Source organism: Plenodomus lingam, assembly GCF_022343315.1.
Source record: "Plenodomus lingam strain CAN1 chromosome Unknown contig_22, whole genome shotgun sequence".
NCBI classification, from domain to species: domain Eukaryota; kingdom Fungi; phylum Ascomycota; class Dothideomycetes; order Pleosporales; family Leptosphaeriaceae; genus Plenodomus; species Plenodomus lingam.
The window spans coordinates 542769-565920 of record NW_027093939.1 but is presented as its reverse complement, the minus strand read 5'-3'; the positions used below and the strand labels follow the sequence as shown (position 1 = coordinate 565920).

The following is a 23152-nucleotide window of genomic DNA, read 5'->3' as shown; positions in this document are numbered from 1 at the left end:
ACCCCAATTCATAATTGACTTTTTCTGGTCATAGAAGGATCCTCATATTCTACAGACGACAGACTTTCTACAATCTTGAAGCACCTAAAACCCACTCTTTCCGCTCGCTAGCAGGATATTCTGCACTTTGCAGCACCTACTGTACCTACCTCCACCTGCCAGCATGGGCAGGACAGAAACCTCCAAAGGCCTTGCGCCACCTGCCATTCGCAAGGATATTCGAGCCAAGCAAGCCCGCCACATTATCAACAAAGTTATACCGGCACTGTTAGCCTCTAGTGCCCGGGCACGGAAAGGTGTCGGGAGTAGCGAGTTGATTGTGAATCCCAAGTCTGTGGCTCGCGACTGTGAAGGCCAGAGTAGGGATGAGGCTAGAGAATCTGGAGATTCCATGTATGTCAAGCGGAAAGGCCGGGGCCGGCGGAAGGTGGAGAAGGGGGATGTGGAAGAGCAGGGAGACGAGGGAAGGACAGGGAGAAGGAGGAGTCGGATGGAGGGTCTTGGAGAAGAGAGCAAAGAACCTCATGCAGAGCCTTTGGCAAAAATGACCTCCCGACGTACCATTCGTGTTCTCGCAACCGACTCCCTGACGGCCGCACACATGCTCACCTTTCCTCCCCATCAACCCAAGCCCCGCAAAAATCAACCAAACACATGTATCCTAAACATGGCCTCGCCCCTCCGTCCCGGCGGCGGCGTCCTCACTGGCGCAACCTCGCAGGAAGAGTTTCTCTGCGCCCGAACCACCCTTCTCCCCTCCCTGCTCGACTCCTACTACCGACTGCCAGAGTACGGCGGCGTCTACACGCCCGACGTACTTGTCTTCCGCAACCATTTGCCGCTTGGGGACAGCAAGGGCGAGTTGCCGGCGGCGGAGCGGTGGTGGGTCGATGTGGTGAGTGCGGGCATGTTGCGCTTTCCTGAACTGGAAGGGGGCGAGGAGGATGAGGCGAGGTGGTTGAGTCGGGCGGACAGGGAGAGTGCGGAAGGGAGGATGAGGGCGGTGTTGAGGATTTGTGCGAGAAACGGGGTCAAGAAGGTGGTTTTGGGGGCGTGGGGGTGTGGTGCGTTTGGGTGTCCAGTCGGGGATATTGCAGAGGGGTGGAGGAAGGTGCTGGAGGGGTGCGCGGTGAGCCATGGTGGAAAGGGCAGGGGGAAATCCGGGGGAGAGATGGAGACTTTTTTGGAAATCGAAGAAGTGGTGTTTGCGATTGGGAATCGTCCCATGGCGCAGGCGTTTGCCCAGGCATATGGTGGGGTCGAGGTGGAAGAGGTTGGTGGTGTGCAAGGGGAAGACGAGGAAGAGGTTGATGAAGTTGCGGAGGAGTTGAGGACGAAGATTCGGGAGATGGAGGAGCATTTGGGCAAGGTTTGCAATCCGGATCTGAAGAAGAGAATGGGGTTTATTCTGGACGGGCTGAAGGGCCAGTTGAGACAGCGAGAGGGGAGTCAGAAGACGGAAAGCGAGAGTGCTAATGACGATGACGATTATGATGATAGTAGTAGCGAGGCATGAGCCTGAGATGCCTATTACATGCCAATCACGAGGTTGAGTCAGGAGGCGGTAGAGAAGAGCTTATTGTTCCTGAACAGTCGAGTGAATACTACCTAGGCAACCAAACTTTTGAGTCATACAACTCTTGACCCTCTTCTCTCCTCCGGCACTGCAAAAGGCCCATTCTCAACAGCTCTTCATGATCATAAGAAACCTTCAACTGCACTGCCACCCGTCATGGGCGTATTTTTCTCAATTCCTTTCGCTCTGGTCGGCGGCGTGATTTCCCAATTCATTCCCCCCCCAAAAAAAACCCCCCCCAACACCTTAAACACGACAACCATACGCCACAAAACGCCATCCGCATCATATGCTCGAGTCCCAGCAAGGACACATCCCAGCGCACAAATCTAAAATGCAAAACCCATCAACTCCCCACCCCCCCAGTCTAAACTTCGTTCCTCTCCCACAACCCCATCCCTCCATGCCCCCGCTCACTCACTGCGAAGCTCCTACCCATCATCAGTACCGTACAAGAAAGCATGCAACTCGTCAAACCCCACCATGCCTGCTAATGCAACTCACCGCTTCTCATCGTGCTCGCAGACACATTGGACTGGTGTGTCGACGCCTCGGTTCCTCTGCCTTGTGGTACCGTCATGGAGAAGGTTGTGAATCTTGAACTTAGCGCGGAGGGTGGGGATGCTTTTCTTGCGGCTGTGGTGGTTGTGGATAGGGAGGATGGGGTTGAGGTGGTGGCTTTGAGGAAGACGCGGGCGGGTGGGAATTGGCTGACTGGGGGCATTTTGAGGGTTGTGGAGGGAGGGTTGGGTGGCTGGTGGATTGATTGTAGGTTGGTGGATTGATTGTAGGTTGGTGGATTGATTGTAGGTTGGTGGATTGATTGTAGGTTGGTGGATTGATTGTAGGTTGGTGGATTGATTGTAGGTTGGTGGATTGATTGTAGGTTGGTGGATTGATTGTAGGTTGGTAGGTTGGTTGGTAGGTTGGTGGATTGATTGTAGGTTGGTAGGTTGGTTGGTAGGTTGGTTGGTAGGTTGGTTGGTAGGTTGGTTGGTAGGTTGGTTGGTAGGTAGGTAGACAGTTAACCTTAAGTACGAATACGACAAATAGAACCAAACCAACGCATAATCAACGTAGTTGCACAAATCAAACGCAGTTGTATATCTCGCACACAGACAAGACAAAAACGAAACCCCAGCTCAGATCCGTACAAGAAAGTCCGTCTTTGGAAAATCTTTATTTAGCAGTAAGATCCATCTACCACAATCCACCCAGGGGGCCCAGGCCACTCCTATATACCCCCCGTTGCGGTTGCGGCACTGCGTTTGACTCACGGGATCCGCAGCCGAGGCGTGCGGAGTCACAGACTTTGATGCGATGATGCACCGGGCCCATACGGTACGGTATATTCAAACGCAGCAAACCCCCCCCCCCTCATCATCACCATACCGGTACATGTCGCGCACCACCAATCACCCTATGCTCTCGTGAAAAGTCACATGCGTGGGTGCACGCGCCCCACCGAGGTCTCGTTGCGGCGGATTAGGGGACGTTGGCTTGCCGGGGAATTATCGTGGAGCTGACTGCGACGGTAGTTGACCGGTAGGTAAGGGTGGATGACTCCTGTCCTCTTTCGTTTCGCCAGATTGTTTTTCCGCAAGTGTTGTACAGTATCTACGGTGGAAGTGTGCGGAACGCGTGGATGGCGAGGGTAGTACGCAGGTAGAGTGATGGTTGATTGGAGATGGCGGCTAATACGTTTGATGTAGACAGGATACGCGCGCAAGGTACGTTACCGGTACCTGGGCAGGTCGCTAGCCAACAACACACGGGTTGAAAACATGTGCGCATCCAAGTTTTGCCTGCAGAGCGCAATATCAGCGCAGTGCGGAACTGTCCTTTGACTTGGAAAACAGTGCAAAAGATTTCCGCAGTCGCAGCAATGTTCACAGAAAGACTGTTGCGTGCAGGTTATGCATTGGGAGCTGTCGATCTCCCCATCTGCCAAAACCTGTAACCACGTGACCACATGACTCACAGACGATGAACAGCATCGACCTTGTTGCGATCAATGGAGGCTTCGAATTTATGAAATTCAAATTGTATGTAGAGCTTTCATCTGGGCAGTTTTGATTTCTGTTTCATAGCTGCTTGTCGATTAGAATGATTATAGGGACCTCACCAACTATGAATCATTGCAGGCCGGGATGCATCCAGACTAAATTACACCACATCCTTCATACAACGTTGTGACAACCAAGGGTATTTTGTTTAGAACTTTGATACTTTGAGAATGCATGTAGATAGACAGTTCTGGCCATCTTGCGACAAGTCTACTGCATGAATTGAAGTCGTCGCAACTGCAACGATAAAACACCGCGTGCATGAAGTAGAAAAATGAATGGCAATGCCACCTCTCCACCAATGCAATGCCTCAGTTTCCTAGAGCTCACAGTGGCACAAGGTATCCCCAATTTCCCTCTCTAGGCATTTGTGCTTTATGGGAATGCAACTGACAATCGACCAACCCATTCGTCACGCATGCTATCCTTTCCAAAGAGCGCCGTGACTACCTTTGGCGGGCTAGAGGTTATCCGCGTGGTACCTATGGGACATTCCTTACAACAGTGTCAAGTTTTCCAGGCAAGAGTGAATGTGTGAGTGCATAGCAAGGCCAACAATATTGTTCTCCACTCCCAGAATTTACCGGCGTCTCGAACCTGATTCCTCAAAGTGAGACCTTGGATGTGACCAGTACCGCTATATTCATGAGAGCTTTGTTCTCGCCCAAACTGGTGTCAATGGCATGTCTCAAAATTCAATTGCCAACCTCCCATGGCCGCTGTGCTATACCACACGCTTGCACATGTCAGATTCACGTCTCAACGAAAGATGCCGCGGGAGATGTGCCAGCGCAGTCATGGGGAGACAAGTCTTGTGGCCACCACATGGTGTCTGGACCGCATTGTTCGGTGTGCAAGAGCCTGGCTGTCAGTTTTCGTAAATAGTAGCGGTATATACAGACGGACAGGATCCCTGTATTGTCATTCCGTGAGCAAGTCTCATCGAGGAGATGCGGCAGTAGTCGATGCAGGAGCAAGAATACTCATGAGTGGTTGGATGGGATGAAGAGAATGGGAAACGACCGAAGAAACATCAGGAAGACTGCTGTGAAATGCCAGAGTCTACTCTAACTCGCTGACTGTTTCCACGCTGCAGCCATTCAAACTTCCGTTTCTGGCAGCTCTCTACAAACCATTGATCACCGTACATTCTTGGCCTTGTTCGAGAAGTGTCTGGAAACCCTCGCAGTCGGCGGCATCTCAGCGCCATCTCAGCGCCACCGTCTTTTATTGGGCTGTCATTTGTGATAGGGCGAAGCTGCAGTCGTAACCTTGAGTTCGGCGATGGCCTTGAAACGGAGTTTTTTGCTGTCTTAGCCACGGACACAGAGGTTCTCTCCAGCATGTCTTTCCCCCTCAGCGTGACGAAGGTGTGTGTTGTGTTGGAGTTTGTGGGTGGAAAAGCCAGGCGACCGCAACGCCACGCACGGACCCTCGCTTAGCCCACACCCGCCGAGGATGGCCCGTTCAATATTCTCGGAAAGGGCAGCAACTTCAACAATCGTGAACGACAAGCGCCCCCCAACTGCACGACCGACAACTCGCCTTTCCGCACAACTTCACCGTCAGTACAACTTCCCAGGTAGCACGCGTGGCGCCCTCTCTCGTAGACGAGTCGAAATGCTGACTTGTCTTGTCCTGTAGCTCCAGCGTCACCGCAACACCTCCACAACCACACATCATGTCTCACGAGTCGGTTTGGTATTCGCGTCCTAGGACCTACGGCAAGGGCGCCCGCGAGTGGTACGTTGGATATATATATATATATAGGCTGCCGGAGAGAGATCGTTGCTGCGTACTGTGATGGGCAGTGAGCATATGCGCAGCCAGCGACATTGGACATGAATGGCTCCATCAGGAAAAGGTTGCTAACATGGTACTCTCAGCCGCGTCTGCACCCACCCTGCTGGTCTGATCCGCAAGTACGGCCTTAACATCTGCCGTCAGTGCTTCCGCGAGAAGTCCGCCGACATTGGTTTCGTCAAGGTAGGATGCCTTTCCTGTCCCCGCCGACGACAGGACGAGTCTCGGTGGAAACAAGCGGCACACACCAGCCAGCTTGCTCATGACCCCAAAGACTAACACTTGGACAGCACCGATAGATTTCCCAAACATGGCAACAATGTACGGGCCGGAGTAGACAAGGGCGCAAACGGTGTGACGCGATGACTACCCGAATAGACGACGATCACGACTTCTACCCCACGGGAAACCAAGTGTCGGACATGGAGGAGTGAAGGAGCGGGTAGTCTGGGTGTCTGCATAAAGCACGATTCTACATGGCTTTTCTTCTTTCGGGTTTCAAACTACTTGCTCATGCTCCGAGGGGGAACGGTGTGCCGGCTTTTGATAAAGCAGAAAAAAAGTCAAATACCAGTTCATCTACAACAACATGCCAGCTTTGCCCCATGTGTCTCTAATTCACACTTGGGGGAATCTCATGCTCATCGAAACAGTACTTTGCCACCACCCTCTCAAGTCCACCCGAACCACAGAGACGCACGGAGACGAGAAGCCTCACTACACAGCCAGGACGACCAAGACGTGACGTGCACACTCCAACCGGCCACAGTTCTGATCCAATCCGGACAGAGAAACGAAGTAAAAAAAGCAGCCACATCTGTCCAAACAACCCAAGATCATCCAGCCTTTCTCATCATTAACCACCCCCCCCCCCCACAGAAAGTACATCTCGCGCCCAAAACTCCAACGCTGCCTGCCCGGGGCCTGAGCCGTCCTTTTGCCCCCTCTCCGATTGCACATGACAAAACTCGTTTAGCTCGCGTTGTGACCTGTCCTCTCAAGTAGGCGCATCATCCTGCTTGTGAAAAGAAAAGAAAAGAAAAGAAGAGAAAAGGGCAAAGGTGGGGAAAAGAGGGAAGAGGGCGAGGATATACAGATTTCCACCTCCCGAGCCCAGATTGCGCAATGGCAATTCCTAGTAGCCTCACGTCCACAAAGACTATTGACACTCTTGAAGAACCGCATATGATACGCCTACCGGCACGACACCCCAACCCCCAACAACCTCCCCTCTACTCAGCACTCGGCATACTCTCCACCTCCTCGCCCAAAGCACGCCAATTGTCCGCCTGCAGCTCCGCATACTTGACCCGTTCCTGGGCCCAATCCTGATGCAAGCGTGTGACGTGATACTGACTCTTTTGGAAGAACAAGAGTTCGTCGCGTATGCACTCGATGATGAAGACGCTGCGCGCATGTTGTGCGACTATGGATTCCTTGTCCTGGTGGGTGGGTGGTTTGTTAGTACAGAGGTACGCCAACTGGAGGGGGGATGGGGGAGTTTGTGGCTCGAGGGAAAAGTGGTAGGAATTGGAAAAGAAAAAAAAAAGTGAAAAACGAACCTTGAAGATTGCATCTTCAACTTTTTCCTTCTCGCCAGGCTTGACCTGCTCGGCCGGTTTATTCCTAATGGCCTGGAGTTTTGCCTCGTTGTTCGCAATCCGCTTCTCGAGATAGGGGATATTGTCTTTTGCATACTTGTCCCGCCGGTCAAACATGTCGCGTACACTGACCAGAGTGTCGCGCTGTCGTTTCAGATCCTCGAGCACCCCTTCTTCCCAGCCCCTTGCCTCATCTTCGAGCAGCTGTTTGGACTGGTCGAGGTGGCGGGCTGTAGCATGGAGGCCTTCGTTGAGCAGGGCCACATCGCCCGTGTCCACAGCATACGTTTCCTGAGATGCTTCGGCGAGGCTGCAGAGCGCTGTGGAGAAGCGAAGGTATTCGGCTGCCATGCCTTCGTTGCGTCGTGTAAGGCGCTCCATCATATTACAAAGTATGATATATGTCTCTGCGCTTCGGCGCACCCCGGATCGGACGGTATCGAAGAGATCGGGCAGGGTCTTGGGAAGCGAGTCCTCGAGGTCCGGGGGAAGAGTTTTGCCGGTGAATTCTTCTTGGACGGAGAGATTGGCTTGTTTGCGCCAAACGGCGAGTTCCTAGATCCGTTGTTCGAAGGGCATCCTGATGGAGGGTCAAGGAAGACTTACAGTGGGCACTGTGAGGAACATGACAACAAGTTGTTCCTGATTCAAGACTGGATGGCGCACAAGGGCGTTTGTGAACCTTTGTAGACCTTTCCGCCTCTTCTCGAGAAAACTCGCGTCCGCGGCTATTGGGGTACCATTGACTATTTCAGAACTCTCAACACACATGAATGGTCTTTTCGCAGTAGGCTTACTTACTGGCAACGCGCTTCGGGGGGAGGAGCGGTAGCTGTCGAAAGGGATAGCGCTTGTGGAGGCAGTCCAATAGCCAGACAAAGTCACTATACCGACGCACCACCTTTGCCGTCCGCCGTGAGCTGGCGACTTCGTAGTTGCGATGCTGGAACATGAACATGCCCTCTTTCTCCGACAGTGCGGTAATGGTGATGACTTCGTCTGAGCTACTACTAGCGGGGTTAATCCGACCTATGGATCTGTGCAGCTCAGGATTGGGATTGGGTCCACCCTCGTTTGCCGCTGGTGCACCAAATCCACCATGCCCAAGGTCAGGCGCTGCAAAGGGAGCAGCTCCTCCCCCATTGTAGCCTCCCCAGCCCCCTTCACTGCCTAACGAGCTGGGCTGGACGGGCGCTTGCATCGACGAGTTGGGAGAGGACTGGGTGGTGAACTGACTGGTGGTTCTTGCAGGGGCAGTTGCGCTCGCGCCATTGCTCTGAGATGGTAGACTGGTATAGCTCGCATGACTATGGTCTCGGTGTAGATCGGGGCTGCCCCAGGGGTCCGCCTCTGGGACGCCGAAAGACTGTTTGCGCATGGGAGCAGCATGCGACCGGGCAGGTCTAGGCTGCTCAGTGGACTGCGGCTGCGGCGTAGGAGGCGTGGATGGAGCCGCGTCTTGGGTCATGGGCGACGCTTCAGGGGCCAGCGTATCTGGCTTCGAGGGCGTGGGCAACGTTACGGTAGGCACGGGGAGATCTAGAATGACGTCAATGCTGCTCTGCTCCTATGGCATACCCACAAGGCGACCAGCTCACTTCTCTTCCTCTCGTCGACGCTGTCCAGGGTGATGTCTTCGCCCTCTTGCGCCAGCCCAATCAGTGCAAACACGACATTGAACTCGTTCCTTCCCAGACTCGCGCTTTCCTGTCGCGATGTGAAGACAATCTCCAGGATCCTCGACTGGTCGCCACTCGACACCCCGCTCGAGGCCACCAGCGCCTTCACACTGCTTACACTGACACCGTTGCCCACGCCATTGCCGGCGTCTAGCAGTGCGTCGTAGGCATCAATGTACGAGTCGGGCACGTCCGAGGTGGGTAGCAGCGACCTCACCAGCGCAGCACGGCCAGCTTTCTTGGGCGTGGGCAATGCCCATGGCGAGTCGCCCCCAGCGTCCACATCGTCTGCGAACAGGCTACTGCCCGCCCTGCCCGTGGCCTTGGGCTCGTCGTCGAAGAGTGACGTCGATTGCTTCGCGCGCGCTGGCACATCGTCCTCGCCGAAGAGAGACATGGAGGCGAGTCACGTGAAATGGTAGGTGGATGCCCAAGTCGCATGTATGCGCGAAGAAAAGGAATAGAATTTTCAAGTCTGCACCCTGCACGTGTCAACCAAGAGCAGCGGCAGTGTACACGATAGGCAGGCTCCAGATGAAAGGCGAGGATGGCTTCAGAGTGGTGATAACATGAAGCTTGGACATGCGGCACTGCCCAGGGCCCGAGCGGGCGGGAAAGCAGGGCCCTCCAACCGAGAAGCACGCGTTGGGCCCAAGCTCTTTTGCCCGCATCTTTATTCACGTCATGGTACATAGGTACACACTACTGGCTGAAGTGGGAGGTACAATTCGAGACGCTTAGGGGGAATTTCCAAGACACATTTTTTGAACTGTTTATTGGCATAGATTTGATGGCATTTCTCTCCTCTCCCTCTCCCTCTCCCTCTCCCCCTCTCTCTCTCTCTGTGGTGTACATGTGGTGTACTCCAAAACACAGTTCCAATCGCAATGCCTGCCGTCTTCCAACAGGCTGTTGCGCAACTCCACTCCTTGAATGAAATAAAAGGGCCAGACCCTAGTAGCCGGCGGGTATCCAAAAGAGTCCAATGCTTCGTAAAAAAACACATCTCGCTCCTTTTCCCAATTCCAACCATGCGCCGACTCATGCAATGTGCGGTACAATGAAACCACTCCACGGCATCCAATGCCACTTATGCGCCAAATGTGGGTATATACGATGAACCAAAGGAAAACGAACCGGTAGAAGTTGGCTACCGGTCGTGGTGGGAATGTGACTGTTGTCGTGGTAGGCTAAAGTCCATTATGGCTGTGGACTCCTGCACGGGTGATAGGGGGCTTCCAGCTGCTGCTGTGCCTGGTCGTCGCACCTCTGCACCGATCCCGTCGCAGACGGAACCATGTTGCAAAGACTCGTCGTCTCTCTGGCGAGCACACGACGACTCAGCTGCGAATCGAATATGTGAACTGCGGTTTTGACTGGGTGAAGATGGGGGGTGAACAACCTCGCTGGAATTGGTGTCCACTCCCGTATTTAAGCGAGATGGATTTGACTCTCCCTCAATCATGGTGGGTGAGTAGTCTGAATGAGCGTGTGGTTGATATAATATATCAGGAGACCAAGTCTGGCCTCGTGGCTGAGCTGGTATGATCGTCACTGGTAAGCTGGTCTCGAGATGGGGACCGGGTTTCTTCTTGGACCGGAAGCGCTCTCCCGACTGTGCAGCGAACGTGCCTAATCGATCTGACAAAGCAAGCCCATTGTAGTTCCGTGGGGGAATGTGGACGGCTACATCTTCCACTTCTAGCGGCTCAATGACCCTGCCGCGCTGCAGTTCTTGAGGTGGTGTACGCCCTTTGCGCCGAAACGTGTTCCCCACGCCTTGCCATTGCCATTTACGTCTGCTGGTAACGGGTTCTGATGGTGCTGCATCGCCTTGCTCGGGATCCTCCCTATTGGCTGGCTGGCGTGGCGATCTTGGAGCTTCGTCTGCAGCCGCGGGTCGCTCTTCCATGGTTGCTACCCCCCGATCGGCCATGGGTGGGAGTGGCTGATGAGGCGGGGTTTCACTGATTGGGTGGTAGCGAACGGTATAGACGGTGGAATCCGCGCTGGTCGTGTCTGTCCGACTGACGGGGGATGAAATGACGGGAACAGGAGGTGGGGTTTGCACACGCTGGTACGTGCGTGAGCTACGATCCCCATGGGTCGCAGTATCTGAGCGTCGAAGAACTGGTGCTGGTGCTGGTATGCGTATGGTCCTCCTTTTGCGTGCCTCGGCACGTGGTGATTCAGTCATTTTGCGGCCCCATGAATGAGCCAGATGGTGGAAGCGACTGGCCTGCGCACCGAAACCACCTTTTCCTTGGGGGCCGTCCGTGTTTCCTTTTTCGGAAAGTTGACTCTGCCGTTTGGCAGGCCAACTTGGGTCTGATGACGACGAGGGCGTCGTATCGAGCATGTCGTCTCCGTCGTAAATTTCTCTTCCTAGAATCCCATCTTTTCTCTCCTCTCTTTCCAGTGCCTCGATTCGCTCCACCCATTCCCACACAATCACACTGGCAGCGGCGGCGCCGACCCAGCGGAAGTAGTCTCCCCATCCAGCAATGGTGTAGTTGGCAATGTCGGTAATAAAGAAGATGACGGGGGTAAGGATAGCAATGGTGGATAGCATGGCGACGACGCTCATGTTCCACATCATGGGGTGGTAGAAGGCGTATCTTCGCTTCGTGATGGCGTAGTACATGACCCAGGCAGCGTAGAGCATACTCAACGAGAGTTGGAACAGATAACTGAGGGCGGGAATGGCCGTGTCGAAGTGAGCCGGGCGACGGGCGCTCTCATAGGGGCCGAAGCTGTTGAGAGAGCTGAAGACGATGTCGAGGAGGATGAGGGCAAAGCCGACCCACTTGATGATGACCTTTTCCTTGTGGCGGGGAAACAGGCGGATCAGGGTCTGGACCTGGGCCAGCCACAGGAAGATGTCGGAGATGACGCGCGAGACCTTGATTTCCATGCCGGCGACGACCATGTCGCGGAGTTCCTTGGCGTCGATGAAGCCATCCTCGTACTGGCGCTGGGCGATTTTGAACGTGTCCGCGGTGGCGAGGGTCAGCGAGATGGCGACGGTCAGGGCAGCCGCCTTTTGCAGCCACGGCCGACTGCCCACACCGATGATGGAGCCGCTGCCGGTCGCGCCGCTGATAATGCCGCGTCGTCCCATGAGGCCTGAGCGGCCCGACGCGTTGCCGACGAAGAAGGTGCGCGGGGTGATGATGAGCATGATGACGAGCATCCAGGCGATGACGGTGGCGGCGCCCGTGGCATAGGCCTGGGGGGTGATGGAGGCGTGGAAGGGGTCGCGGATGTCGGCGATACTCGTGAGGCCGCCCGTACCGTCGCCGCCTTGTTGGACTTGGTTGGAGAGGCATTGGGGGCGGAAGACGGCGTCGGAGTCGAGGGTGATGGTGTTGCCAGGGCTGAGTTCGATGACGCCCAGGGCAGGCAGTTTGTACGAAGGGCAGTGCTAATGGCCGGGTGTGTCAGTCGCGTTGTGGGAGAAGGGCAGAGGGGTTTCGCGGGCGCGGGCGCGGTCATGGACGTGGACGTGAACGGGATGAACTTACATATGGCCGGCTGGAGTCGCGACTCTCCAGGGACTCGCTGTCGGACGGCTGGAACGCCCACATGCTGGGGCGACTAGACGTGTGCAGCAGCAGCAGTGGGAGTCGGCTCGAGGTGGCCCATCCGGGGGGTTTCAGACGTGTGGCATGGCCGGTCCGGTGAGGGTGGAGGATAAAGGGTGAGGGCAACCGGCTTTGAGGGTGAGGAGGAGCGAGCGAGAGGGGGTTCGAGGTGTGGTGTTTGCAGCGTGAGGGCAGTCGGGTGTGGGGTGTGTGTGTGTGTGTGTGTGTGTGTGTCGTCCAAGGGCGTTGTGTTCGAGGCCAGACGGGGTGGTGTGGGTGGGTTAAGCGTCGAGGGACGGCAGAGAAGACTGGAGCCAAGTCCAAAGCTTGTGCGCTGGGCGGAGAGAAAGGGTGGGTGAGCCAGAGGTTCCCAGACTGAAAAGAAGGCGGCGGCGTTGGGAGGGCAGGCACGACCAGGGTCAAGTTGCCAGGGTCAAGTTGCCAGGGCTGGCTTGCCGACACCAGAAGCCCCTCAGCCCGGCAGGCAGGGCAACCAGACTTTTGATGGCATGGAAGCACTGCACACTGCACACTACTGTACGCACACTACACACTACCCACTTCCCACTACGAATACAACAGTACACAGTACACAGTATACACAGTACTCCACACTACCAAAGGCAGTGAAGCTAACCAGCACCAGCCCATCCAGCGAACGGCTGTCAGCACCCGCACACCCGGCTGACAAACTTGTCCGATTGGCGGTATTGTGCCGTCCCTACTAACGTGATCCACCACCGAGCGCCCACCCCCACCGAGCGCCCACTAACACCAAAATCCACCACCCACTAAATAAGGATATTGCGCCACCTATAATAGCTATTATCACGAGATTTCTTAGAGTCGTGATTATTAGATCTATTAGAGTAGATTAAATATTTTAGATTATATAAGCAGCTTTTTAGGGGGTCTAATTAGGCGCCTACACTATAAAGTTGCCTCTACTACTATATCCTCTTCTACTAGCTCTTTATTAACTACCTTAGCTAGTATAATAGTAGGAGGCTTAAGGATTTACCTCTTGCCTATTTAGGATATTTTAATATTATTTTAGAGTTACTTTTCTAGTTACTTAGTAGTTTTCTGCTTATTACGTGTAGTAGCTTTTTAGGTAGCTTTCTCCTCCTACTCCTTCTTAGTAATTACTTAATTTAGGTAACACTCCTCTATAAGTTAAGCTTTAGTAAGCTCCTATTACTTATAAAGCTTAATTACCTTACTTTTTTAGTATTATAGCTCCTATTCTTTAAGGTTCTTTTACTTCTAGAGCTTAAATACTTACTCTACCTTTAATAGTAAAATAAATTAGGTACTACTACTATAATTATTATTAGAGGGTAATAATAGAGGTTTACTACGCTTCCTACGCTTCTTCTTATTAGCTAGGGTAGCCCTTAGGTGTTTATTTTTATAGTTAAGTAGAGTATTTCTTACTAATATAGTGTAGATTATCTAGCTAAGCTTCTTTAACTATTTATTATAGATATTAATTATAGTATTATAGAGTAACTACTTTATTTTTCTTTAATTGCTTGCACTTAATATTAAGGTTATACTATTACTTAAAGAAGGCTAGTTACTATTATTTATAGGTGCTTTAAACCTTAAAAGGATAATATTAGGGTTAAGTAGTAAAATACCTATTACTTTAAAAGCTATTAATATTAGCTTTTCCTTAAAGGTATTACTCTATGTAGTATTAAATAACTAGTAGAAATCCCTCTTAGTAATGCTTGTAAGCCCTTAGGAGCTATCTAGAAAACTAGATAGTTAAGCTGTGGAAATTTAGATTACTAAGGTCAGGAATAATTTAGGAGATAGATTATTAGATTATATCTACTATAATCGTACTTATATATATAGAGCTTTAGCTACCCTTACTAGAAGGTAAATAATTAGTAAACCTTCCTTACTAGAGCTCCTACTTTTTATTAGGCACTTAGTAGTAAGCTAGTAGTAGATTAGATAGTAGGTTATATAGGGGTATTAATTAGGATTAATTAGGATTAATTAGGATTAAGATGCTCTATAATCTATTTAATATCCCTCCTATAATATACCCCTTAGGTATAGGTAGATCTTTTATTATTATAGTTGCGCTTATAGTTAGTAGGTAGTATAGCTAATTAGAGTATTATATATCTAAAGGGTTAAATTAGCTTACCCTTTAGATACTAACTAGCGTGCCTTTCTTATTTAGCCTACGCTTATACGCGTAGATATTATCTAGATAAAGCTCTATAACTCTATCTACCTAACTATAATCTTTACTATAGCTTAAGTTATAAGATTATATAACCCTAAAGATCTAAACTATACTTATATCCCTACTAACCTATATTTTAGTTAAAGTTAAAACCTACTACTTATGCTTACTCTACCTATACTACCCTTATTACCTCCTGCGTAGCTAAAGCTATAGTTACTAAAGCTACTACTACTAAAGAAGAGTATACTACTACTAAGCGTAAGGCTATTATAGAGTATATAGTAGCTAAGTATATAGCTACTACTACTATAGCTAAGATTATAAAGCTAAGGTAAGGTGCTCCTACTCTAGCTCCTACTACTCTAGCTCTAACTCTAGCTCCTGCTCCCCCCTAGACCCTACCTAAGGCCCCTACTCCTGCGCCTACTCCCTCTTTAGCTCCTAAGGAGACCCTAAGATCCTCCTACTATAGAGAGCCTAGCATTTATTATACTAAAACTTGTCTAAATTATCTATACTTAGCGCTCTTTAATAAGTCTAATAGTAAGTGCTATAACTCTTCTAGTAAGGGGACTTAGTACTAGTAGTGCTCCTCTAGGTATAGCTATATCCTAATATATATAATCTATATAAGAATTTTTCCTTTATAATACTTTTAGTAAGATCTTATACTAATAAACTAATTAATAGCCCTAAGCTTGCCTAATACTCTACGCTGTCCTTCCTAGTAAGGAAGTAGGTAGGTAAGAGCTAAGACCTTCTTAAGGATAAGAAGTAAAGGGTCTTAGTGCTCCTTAAGGAGAGTAAGGCTAAATAGTAGGAGCTAGTAAAAGCTGCTACTGCTACTACTAAGCTTACGCGCAAGGCTGCTTCTATAGCTAAGGGCGCCTAGAGCTCCTTATTAGAAGATAAGGACTCTAGCTCCTCTAAGGTTCCCCCTATAGATCCTAGGGTAGGGTAACCTAGGTAGCTCCCTATAGACTCTAAGGCACGCTTTGCGCGCGTAATAGAGCTCCTTAGGGAAGCTACCTAGTTAATAATAGAGAGGTAGGTTATAGTTAGTTATTTTTATATTATATATTAATAGATCTTATATACTATCTTACTTTAATTAATATTATATAATATATACTCTACTATTATATAACTTTAGGTGCTCCCTAAACCTTATAAATTATTATATAGTTAGGTTTTTAGTAAGCCTATTAGCTAGTATATTACTAGTAGGTAGGTAGGTAATATAGAAAGATCCCTTTATATACTCTTACCTAAGCTATATATTTTAAATATCTATATAGTATAGCTTAGTAGTAATCCTTTTATTATTACCTACTACTAACCTAATAGTTTATTAATTATTATAATTAATTATCTAGGTAGTATCTAAAGTAAGGTGTATTTTAGTTAAAAAGCGTTTTAACGCTATTACTTCTTTACTTACTTGCTTAAGTATAAGGAGCTCTACCTTAGTAGTTAAAGTAGTAATAGTTAATTATTAAGCTGCCTTCTAAATAATAGGTCCTCTAAAGAGCGTAATTAGGTATCTATATAATAATTGCTAAGTATTAATATTATTAGCAAATAACACATTACTATATATTATAAGCTTATTAGGATCCCTATTCCTATATTAGATTAATTAGTATTAAGTTTAGTATAGATAGACAATTACTTAATTAACTACATTAAAGTATTATTTAGATAGGTTAGTAAGGTATTAGGAGAGCTAGGAGGCTATATAGGTAATATTAGGGCGCACTATAATTAAGGTGTAAAGGATTAATCTAACGCGCTCCTAATAGTCCTTAATATCCTTTTTAGTAGCTTCTCTAGTGCTCTTTTTAATATCTTTACTTAATAGTAGTGTAGTAGGGAATTTTCCTATCTCTACTAGATTAAATTTCTTTATAATCTTGTTAATATATTTATTATAAATAAGCGTTATTGTCTATCTCTTTCTATCCTAGATTACTCTTACCCCTAGAAACTAGCTTACAGGTCCCTTCTCTTCTATAGTATATCTTTACTTTAGAGCTTAGATAACTTTGTAAGCTTAGCTTGCGTAGTTTTAGTAATAGAGCGATAGGATATTGTCTATATAGAATATTAACAAGATACTGCAATCTCTATTAAAGAATAGGTATAGCTCCTCTTTAGAAGTAATAAGCTTATTTTCTTAGAGTGTAGTTAAGAGCTTATTATACTATAATAATAGTAAGTCTTTTAATCTATATAAAGCTTGTTTAAGCTTAACACACTTCCTAGGTATTTAATATCCTTTAGGTAGCTTATAGATAACTATAGGGTGTTAATCCCTTAAGGTATTAAGGAAAGCTCTAATAATATTATATTAATATATCTTAAGGTTAAACTTAGCTCTAATAGCTATTATAGTCCTAAAGGTTTAAGCTGCTAGGGTAGCTGTGTAGGTTAAATAAATTAAGTTAGTAAGCTATAGATCTCCTCTTATTACTATCCTTGCTTTACACTTAATTAGGTAACTATCCTAATTAAGCTTGTATATAAACACCTATTTAAGTAAGAGTAGACGCTCTCCTTTAGTTAGCCTATTAATCTCCTCCTAGGTACTAGCTTTTAGTAGAGTATTAATTTCTTTATATACTACGTCTCTAAATTGCTATCCTATTTAGTGGTTATAGAGATCCTTCTATTATTTTAGCTCTTTTTATAGAGCGTCCTAGTGCGTATTTCTTTTAGGGTTTTTAGGGGATTTACTCCCTATTACTACTATAATTATAGCGTAGATTATAGTGTTTAGTTTAGGATATACTAAAAGATTATATAAGGGATTTCTAATTAGATCTATATTTAATAGATCTATTACTATATATATCCCTACACTTATAAAGCCTCCTAGTAGTTTATTAGGGTCCTGTCCCTAAGCTTGCTTACTAACACGCGTTAGTAGTAGTCCTTTAACTTGCAGTTTTCTACTTTTTCTAGGAGCTCTAGGTGCTGCTTATAAGGGATCTGTAGGAGATACAGAATCTAGTCCTAAAGCAGGTAGGTAGGAGCTCTGCTTACTACCCCTATAAGAGCTAGATAGGGTACCCTTACCTATCTCTGTACTCTTATAGAGTAACCTACTAATAGCACTCTCCCCTCTAGGTCTTTCCTAGGAGCTACCTATTATAGCGTTAAAGTAAGTTAGATTACTACTATCTTAGGTAGTAAGACCCTAATCTATAACCTGTATAGATCCTTTATCTCCTATACTAAAGTTTAGTTCTAGTATTAGTTTAGGAGTTTAGAGCCCTATTAGCTTAGGGGACTTTATATAGATCCTTTATACTAAGCTAGCTATACTTAGTACCTACGCTAAAGGTGTCTGCTTAGGGGGTTGTAAATTACTAGGCTAGCTAGCCTAATTATCTACCTCCTCTAGCTCTACCCTACCCCCTAGCTCCTACACTAGGTTTAGTCCTCCTTGCTTACTAGACTCCTTATATTACTCTGCTATAATATAAAGCTAATTAAAGATATTAAGCTCTTTATATACTTCTCCTATATTATAGATTTTATCTTTACTAATAATATTAACTATCTTTTAAGCCTCTAACTATTAAAGCTACTCTAGATCTTTCTCTTTATAGAAAAGATCCTTATTAAAGGTAACGTTCTGCGTTATAATAATCTAATTAAGCAAGGGGATCTATATCCTATATATATTAGATACTCTATATCCTACTAGATATCTAATATAACCCTAAGGGTTTACCTTAAAAACCCTCTTATAATGCCTAGCTGCTTAATCTTAGTTAAGGGGGTAAGCTTAATAGCTATAGGCGTATATTCTACTCTAATTAGGGCAGAGATTAGTAGTTGCCTCCCTTATCTACTCTAGTTGCTACTACCTAAAGTATCTAGTAAACTAACAATCTAGCACTTTGTTAGGTAATATTATATTATAAGTATAGGACAGGCTTATATTATAGAGCTAAGTTACTGCTTTAATAATTTTAGGCTAGAGCTTTGTTAGTAGGTTAGCACTAATCCTTATTTTAATTAATTTTGTTATAATCTCCTACCCTACTCTTTCTACTCCTCTATTAGGTTTATAGGTATATATAGGTAAGCTCTTAATTTTAATACTATTATTAGCTACCTAGATCTAAAAGTAAGATTTGCCACGCTAGGGGAGTGTTGTAATATTATTATCTTGCATAATCTTAACTATACTAAGCTTGTATTAGTTAAGTATTAAGCTCTTAAAATTTTTAAACACCTATATAATCTTATTAAGGTTTTTAGCTTATAGTAGATAGGTATAAAGCTTTCCTAAGTAGTTGCACTTTAATACTAAGATCTATTACTTATAAGCTATACCTGTTAGCATGTTAAATAGATCCTATAATACCTAGTAGTATAGATATAGTAATCTTTCCCTTAGTTATCTTAATATAACCTATTAGGTATATGTAATAGCGTAGTGCTTGTATTTACTCCTAGGAGTTCCTTTAATCCTAATATTTATTACTAACTTAACTAGAGCTTTAAGCGCCTTAGGTCCTAAATAGCCTAATTATTAGTGCTAAAGCTCCTTACTATTATATCTTAGGTAAGTTATCTAGGATTGTTAGGGTTGTTTAGGCACTATACTTTAGATTATTTAATAAGGGGTAGAGGGCTTATATTCTAGGAAAGTTAAGTTAAACTTGCGCAGTAACTTAGCTAATATAACGCTCTTTTCTAATAATCTAAACTATAAGGTAGTATCTAGCCTAAGGAACTAAACTCCTACTTTAAGTAATTAAGCTTCTAATATAATATTTACATAAAAACCTTCTACTAATACTACGTTAGTAAGCACTAAATCTTCTGTTTTTAGACCTCTTAGTCTATTAAGAGTATTAGGGATTACTCTAGTCCCTCTACCTAAGATTAGAAAAGCTTAAGTTCCTGCTTTAACTGTCTTATATTTAACTAATCTAAACAAGCTTTCTTCTAGGTAGCTTATATTATTAACTAGGTGCACTGCACCCCTATTGTTAAAGATAGTGCTCTTTAATAGAGCGTAAGCTTCAAAGTCTATAGTTAAATAGATCCTATTTGTTTTCTCTGCTATTAACATAGGGTTAATTAGTGCTGCCTAGATACTGCCTAGATAGGTAATCGCGTTTTCTTTTGCCTTACTACTATAATCTTAATTAATAGGATAGGACTTAATTAGAGTTTTTCTTAACTCTTTAAATTTTAGATTCCTATTAATCTTTTTCTTAATCTCTAATTATTAAGTAGTAGTAAGCTTATTACCTGTATTAGTCTAAGCTTTAATAATATTTTTATATTTAGGAGGTTTCTATAGGTAAGATCTACTATATAGGTATAAAGACTCCTTCTTAGGTTAATTAGAAGGTAGAGCTCCTATTATTGCAAACACTCTAGGACCCTTAGAGCTTAATCTTATATTATTCTCTTAAAGAAGTAATAAATAGATCTTAGCAACCTATAGGAGGTTATAAGTTAGCTCTCCTATTACTAACTTTTTAATAATCCTTTAAAATATAGTTTAACCCTAATCTAGTAAGATCCTAGTAGATAGAGCTTTAAGATAATCCTGTACTATAAGCTATCCTTTAATATTAGGAACGTTATATACCTTAGCTTACGTATATAGGATTATCTACTCCTTCTACTAGTAATTAGCGTCTTAGCTACTTATTTTTGCCTTAGTAAGATAAGCTTTATACTATAATCTCGCTAGTGTTATAGTACTTAAGTTAGTTAGCGCTAGGTTATTATAGAGTACTTAGATAAGTGCTTAGAAGGTTACTCTTCCTTAATTAACAAGCTCTATATAGGCTAGGGTAAGGATCCCTTAATCTACTATATTATTAACCTATATAAAGAGGTTCTAGATTACTAATAACTTTAATACCTAATCTAATAAGCAGGCTTAGTACTAAGCTATTTTAAGTTTGTACTGCTTGCTTGTTATATTAGATAGCGTAATATCTATTAGCATATTAGGCTTAATAGGTTTATTCTTAAAGTAGTTTTTAGCATCTAGAGCCTTAGGGTCTACCTCTACCTAGATCCCTTTAGTTAGGGCATGGTATCTAAATTGAATATACTAGGTGGGCTAATTAGTTAATCTAGTAAGTAGGATATCCCCCTTTAGGATTTAGTTGCTTATAGTAGAAGAGTAATAAGTAAGCTTCTACTTAAGAAATAGTATAAAGAAAGAGTAAAGCATACTAGCTTAGTGTCTAAGTTAAACAATACACTTAAATAGATAGGACAATCTTTAATAAGGTAAAGCGCGAACTAGGCTTATAACTATAGAAATTTAGATTACTAAGGTTAGGAATAATTTAGGAGATAGATTATTAGATTATATCTACTACGATCGTACTTATATATATAGAGCTTTAGCTACCCTTACTAGAAGGTAAATAATTAGTAAACCTTCCTTACTAGAGCTCCTGCTTTTTATTAGGCACTTAGCAGTAAGCTAGCAGTAGATCAGATAGTGGGTCATACAGGGGTATTGATTAGGATTAATTAGGATTAATCGGGATCAAGATGCTCCGTAATCTATTTAATATCCCTCCTACAACATAAGCTTTATATAAAGCTACAAAGGGAGCAAATACTATAATATTAAGTAGCTAAAGGGTATAAGTGCTATAAGGGGGATATATTATAAGTAGGATCTTATATTTATTATAGTACTTAATAAACTCTATTATTATATAAGATCTATAGCTATTAAGGATAAGAAGCTAGTATAAAGTATAAGCTTTAGCTTTTATCTTATAATTAAACACCTTCTTAAGCTAGGATACCCCTAGGGTATAGCTTATCTACCTACTTAGTAATCCTATAAAGAAAGCTTAGTATTATAATAGGTTAAAATCTTATAACTAGGTATTCTATAGAGCTCTAGATTAGGACTAATAAATAAGGGTAGGGGTAAGAGTAGTACTATTAGCGTATATACAAGCTATAGTAGTAATCTACTCCCTATTACTATCCTAGAGTATAGCTCTAATCTTCCTCTACTTATAGGCGCTCTTATTAAATATATATTTAGTTTTTAATAGTACTCTAATAAGAAAACCCTTCTTATCTATATTATAGATATGCTAACTCTTAATATTATATTACTCTATTTTTTAGTATAAAAGCTTAAAGTATAAGCTATACTTAAAGGTAGAATTAGCTTTAAAGTAGTTATAATTAAGCCTAGTAGCCTAATAGAAGATAAGATTAATATTATAATAGTTAATAAAGCGCTATACCTAATTTTTGCCTACTAAATTCCCTATTATTTTAGTTATAAAATTTTAAATAATAGTTTATATAAGGGGTAATCCTTGCTTATAAAGCTCTTTAATATACTCTATAAGCTTACTTTCTTATATAGTATTAAGTATTTAACTATTTAGTAGAGTAGTAGTATATACCTACTAAATTTTCTAGTAGTGTCTAGATAAGGTTAACTATAAGTAACTATACTTTTCTACTATTTCTAAGTATATAAAATCTTCTCTAAGAGTTAAGGATTTAATTACTACAAGCGTGTTATTAATAGGTGCTATAGTTATTAAGAAATTTAGTGTTAAAAATTTGGTAATTTTGGTGTTAGTGGGCGCTCGGTGGGGGTGGGCGCTTGGTGGTGGATCACGTTACTCTAAACACAGTACTATCTGTGTACGTACTAGTAGGTACATGCTCCAGTACTCCATGGCCACTTCCCCCCCCCCCCCTGGTCGGCCCTTCCCTTCTTCCATCAAAGCGCGCCTCCTGCAATGGGCCTGTCCTGTCATCGCCTATTATCCCAATCCATGCTAGCCTGTGTACTATACATGTACAGCATGTACTGTACTCTAGAGTACACTCACGCACTCCAACCCCGGAGCCCTTCTCTAAGCAGCCTAGCGTGCCCCTCGAAGCTGTCGCCGTCGCAGAACTCGCAGCCCGCAGCCTACCGAAGTTGGATCGAAGCCCCCTCCCCCTCCCATCTTTCCACCTTTCCCTCTTTGGCTCTTTGGCTCTTTGCTTCTGCCTCTGCCCTGCACTTGCTCTCTACTGCCATATGAACCTTGACACACACAGTAGACATGACAGCTGTCTGACCATGTCTTGTCTTTGTCTCTATTCTTGGAATGAATGCCTTGTCAAAATAAAGTTTAATTCTACTTTTACTTGTGCTTTTTCACCATGATGGCCCCCATCCATCTAAACATCCCGCGCCCCCCCCCCCATCTCGATCTCGATCTCATTAGCTGATTTTCGGAACCTCACGGTTAACCGCCCCCCACACGGCCACGTTAGCATGAGTAGTTTATCTAGCTAGGAGTATTGTACCTACAATCTCTCGGTATGTATGTATGCATGTGCCTACAACAATCTACCCGCTCTTCTTGCCGCCCAGCCTCTCCCCCAACTGCACACTGCATCCAAGTCCCCCCTCGCTTGTCCCCTGTGGGCCCAATACTACCTGCTTTGCCTGGGCCTGATTCACAATCCACACAACAAACGCCTCTTTCCCTTCTTTTTTCCCCATCTGACCAAGCTTCGCTTCAGACGGCAATCTGGGCAGCCTCGTCTTGTGCCAAAGCTTGACGGCTACCCGCCATTGATACCTACCTTCCATCTACCCAG

General features: G+C 45.4%; 5 protein-coding genes across 5 annotated transcripts; 1 reads left to right on the top strand and 4 right to left on the bottom strand.

The window, feature by feature from the left end:
* Positions 1-163: 163 nt before the first annotated feature.
* On the top strand, positions 164-1516 carry IAQ61_005575 (uncharacterized protein; the record flags this gene model as incomplete). Its single annotated transcript, XM_003839990.2, has 1 exon — positions 164-1516. One exon carries the CDS (start codon positions 164-166, stop codon positions 1514-1516), a length of 1353 nt encoding a protein of 450 aa, XP_003840038.2.
* A 477-nt stretch (positions 1517-1993) lies between these two features.
* IAQ61_005574 (uncharacterized protein) lies at positions 1994-2300 on the bottom strand (the record flags this gene model as incomplete). Its single annotated transcript, XM_066096852.1, has 2 exons — positions 1994-2007; positions 2081-2300. The coding sequence occupies 2 exons, from the start codon at positions 2298-2300 to the stop codon at positions 1994-1996; spliced, it is 234 nt and encodes a 77-aa protein (XP_065953203.1).
* Positions 2301-5496: 3196 nt separating this feature from the next.
* IAQ61_005573 (uncharacterized protein) lies at positions 5497-5757 on the bottom strand (the record flags this gene model as incomplete). The annotated part of the gene is made up of 1 exon (XM_066096851.1): positions 5497-5757. The coding sequence occupies one exon, from the start codon at positions 5755-5757 to the stop codon at positions 5497-5499; it is 261 nt and encodes an 86-aa protein (XP_065953202.1).
* Positions 5758-6677: 920 nt separating this feature from the next.
* On the bottom strand, positions 6678-9122 carry IAQ61_005572 (uncharacterized protein; the record flags this gene model as incomplete). The annotated part of the gene is made up of 5 exons (XM_066096850.1): positions 6678-6887; positions 7008-7601; positions 7653-7792; positions 7848-8585; positions 8645-9122. The coding sequence occupies 5 exons, from the start codon at positions 9120-9122 to the stop codon at positions 6678-6680; spliced, it is 2160 nt and encodes a 719-aa protein (XP_065953201.1).
* Positions 9123-9875: 753 nt separating this feature from the next.
* IAQ61_005571 (uncharacterized protein) lies at positions 9876-12639 on the bottom strand (the record flags this gene model as incomplete). Its single annotated transcript, XM_003839993.2, has 2 exons — positions 9876-12149; positions 12250-12639. Coding segments are annotated over 2 exons (2664 nt in total), but the record flags the coding sequence as incomplete, so codon positions are not given.
* Positions 12640-23152: the final 10513 nt, after the last annotated feature.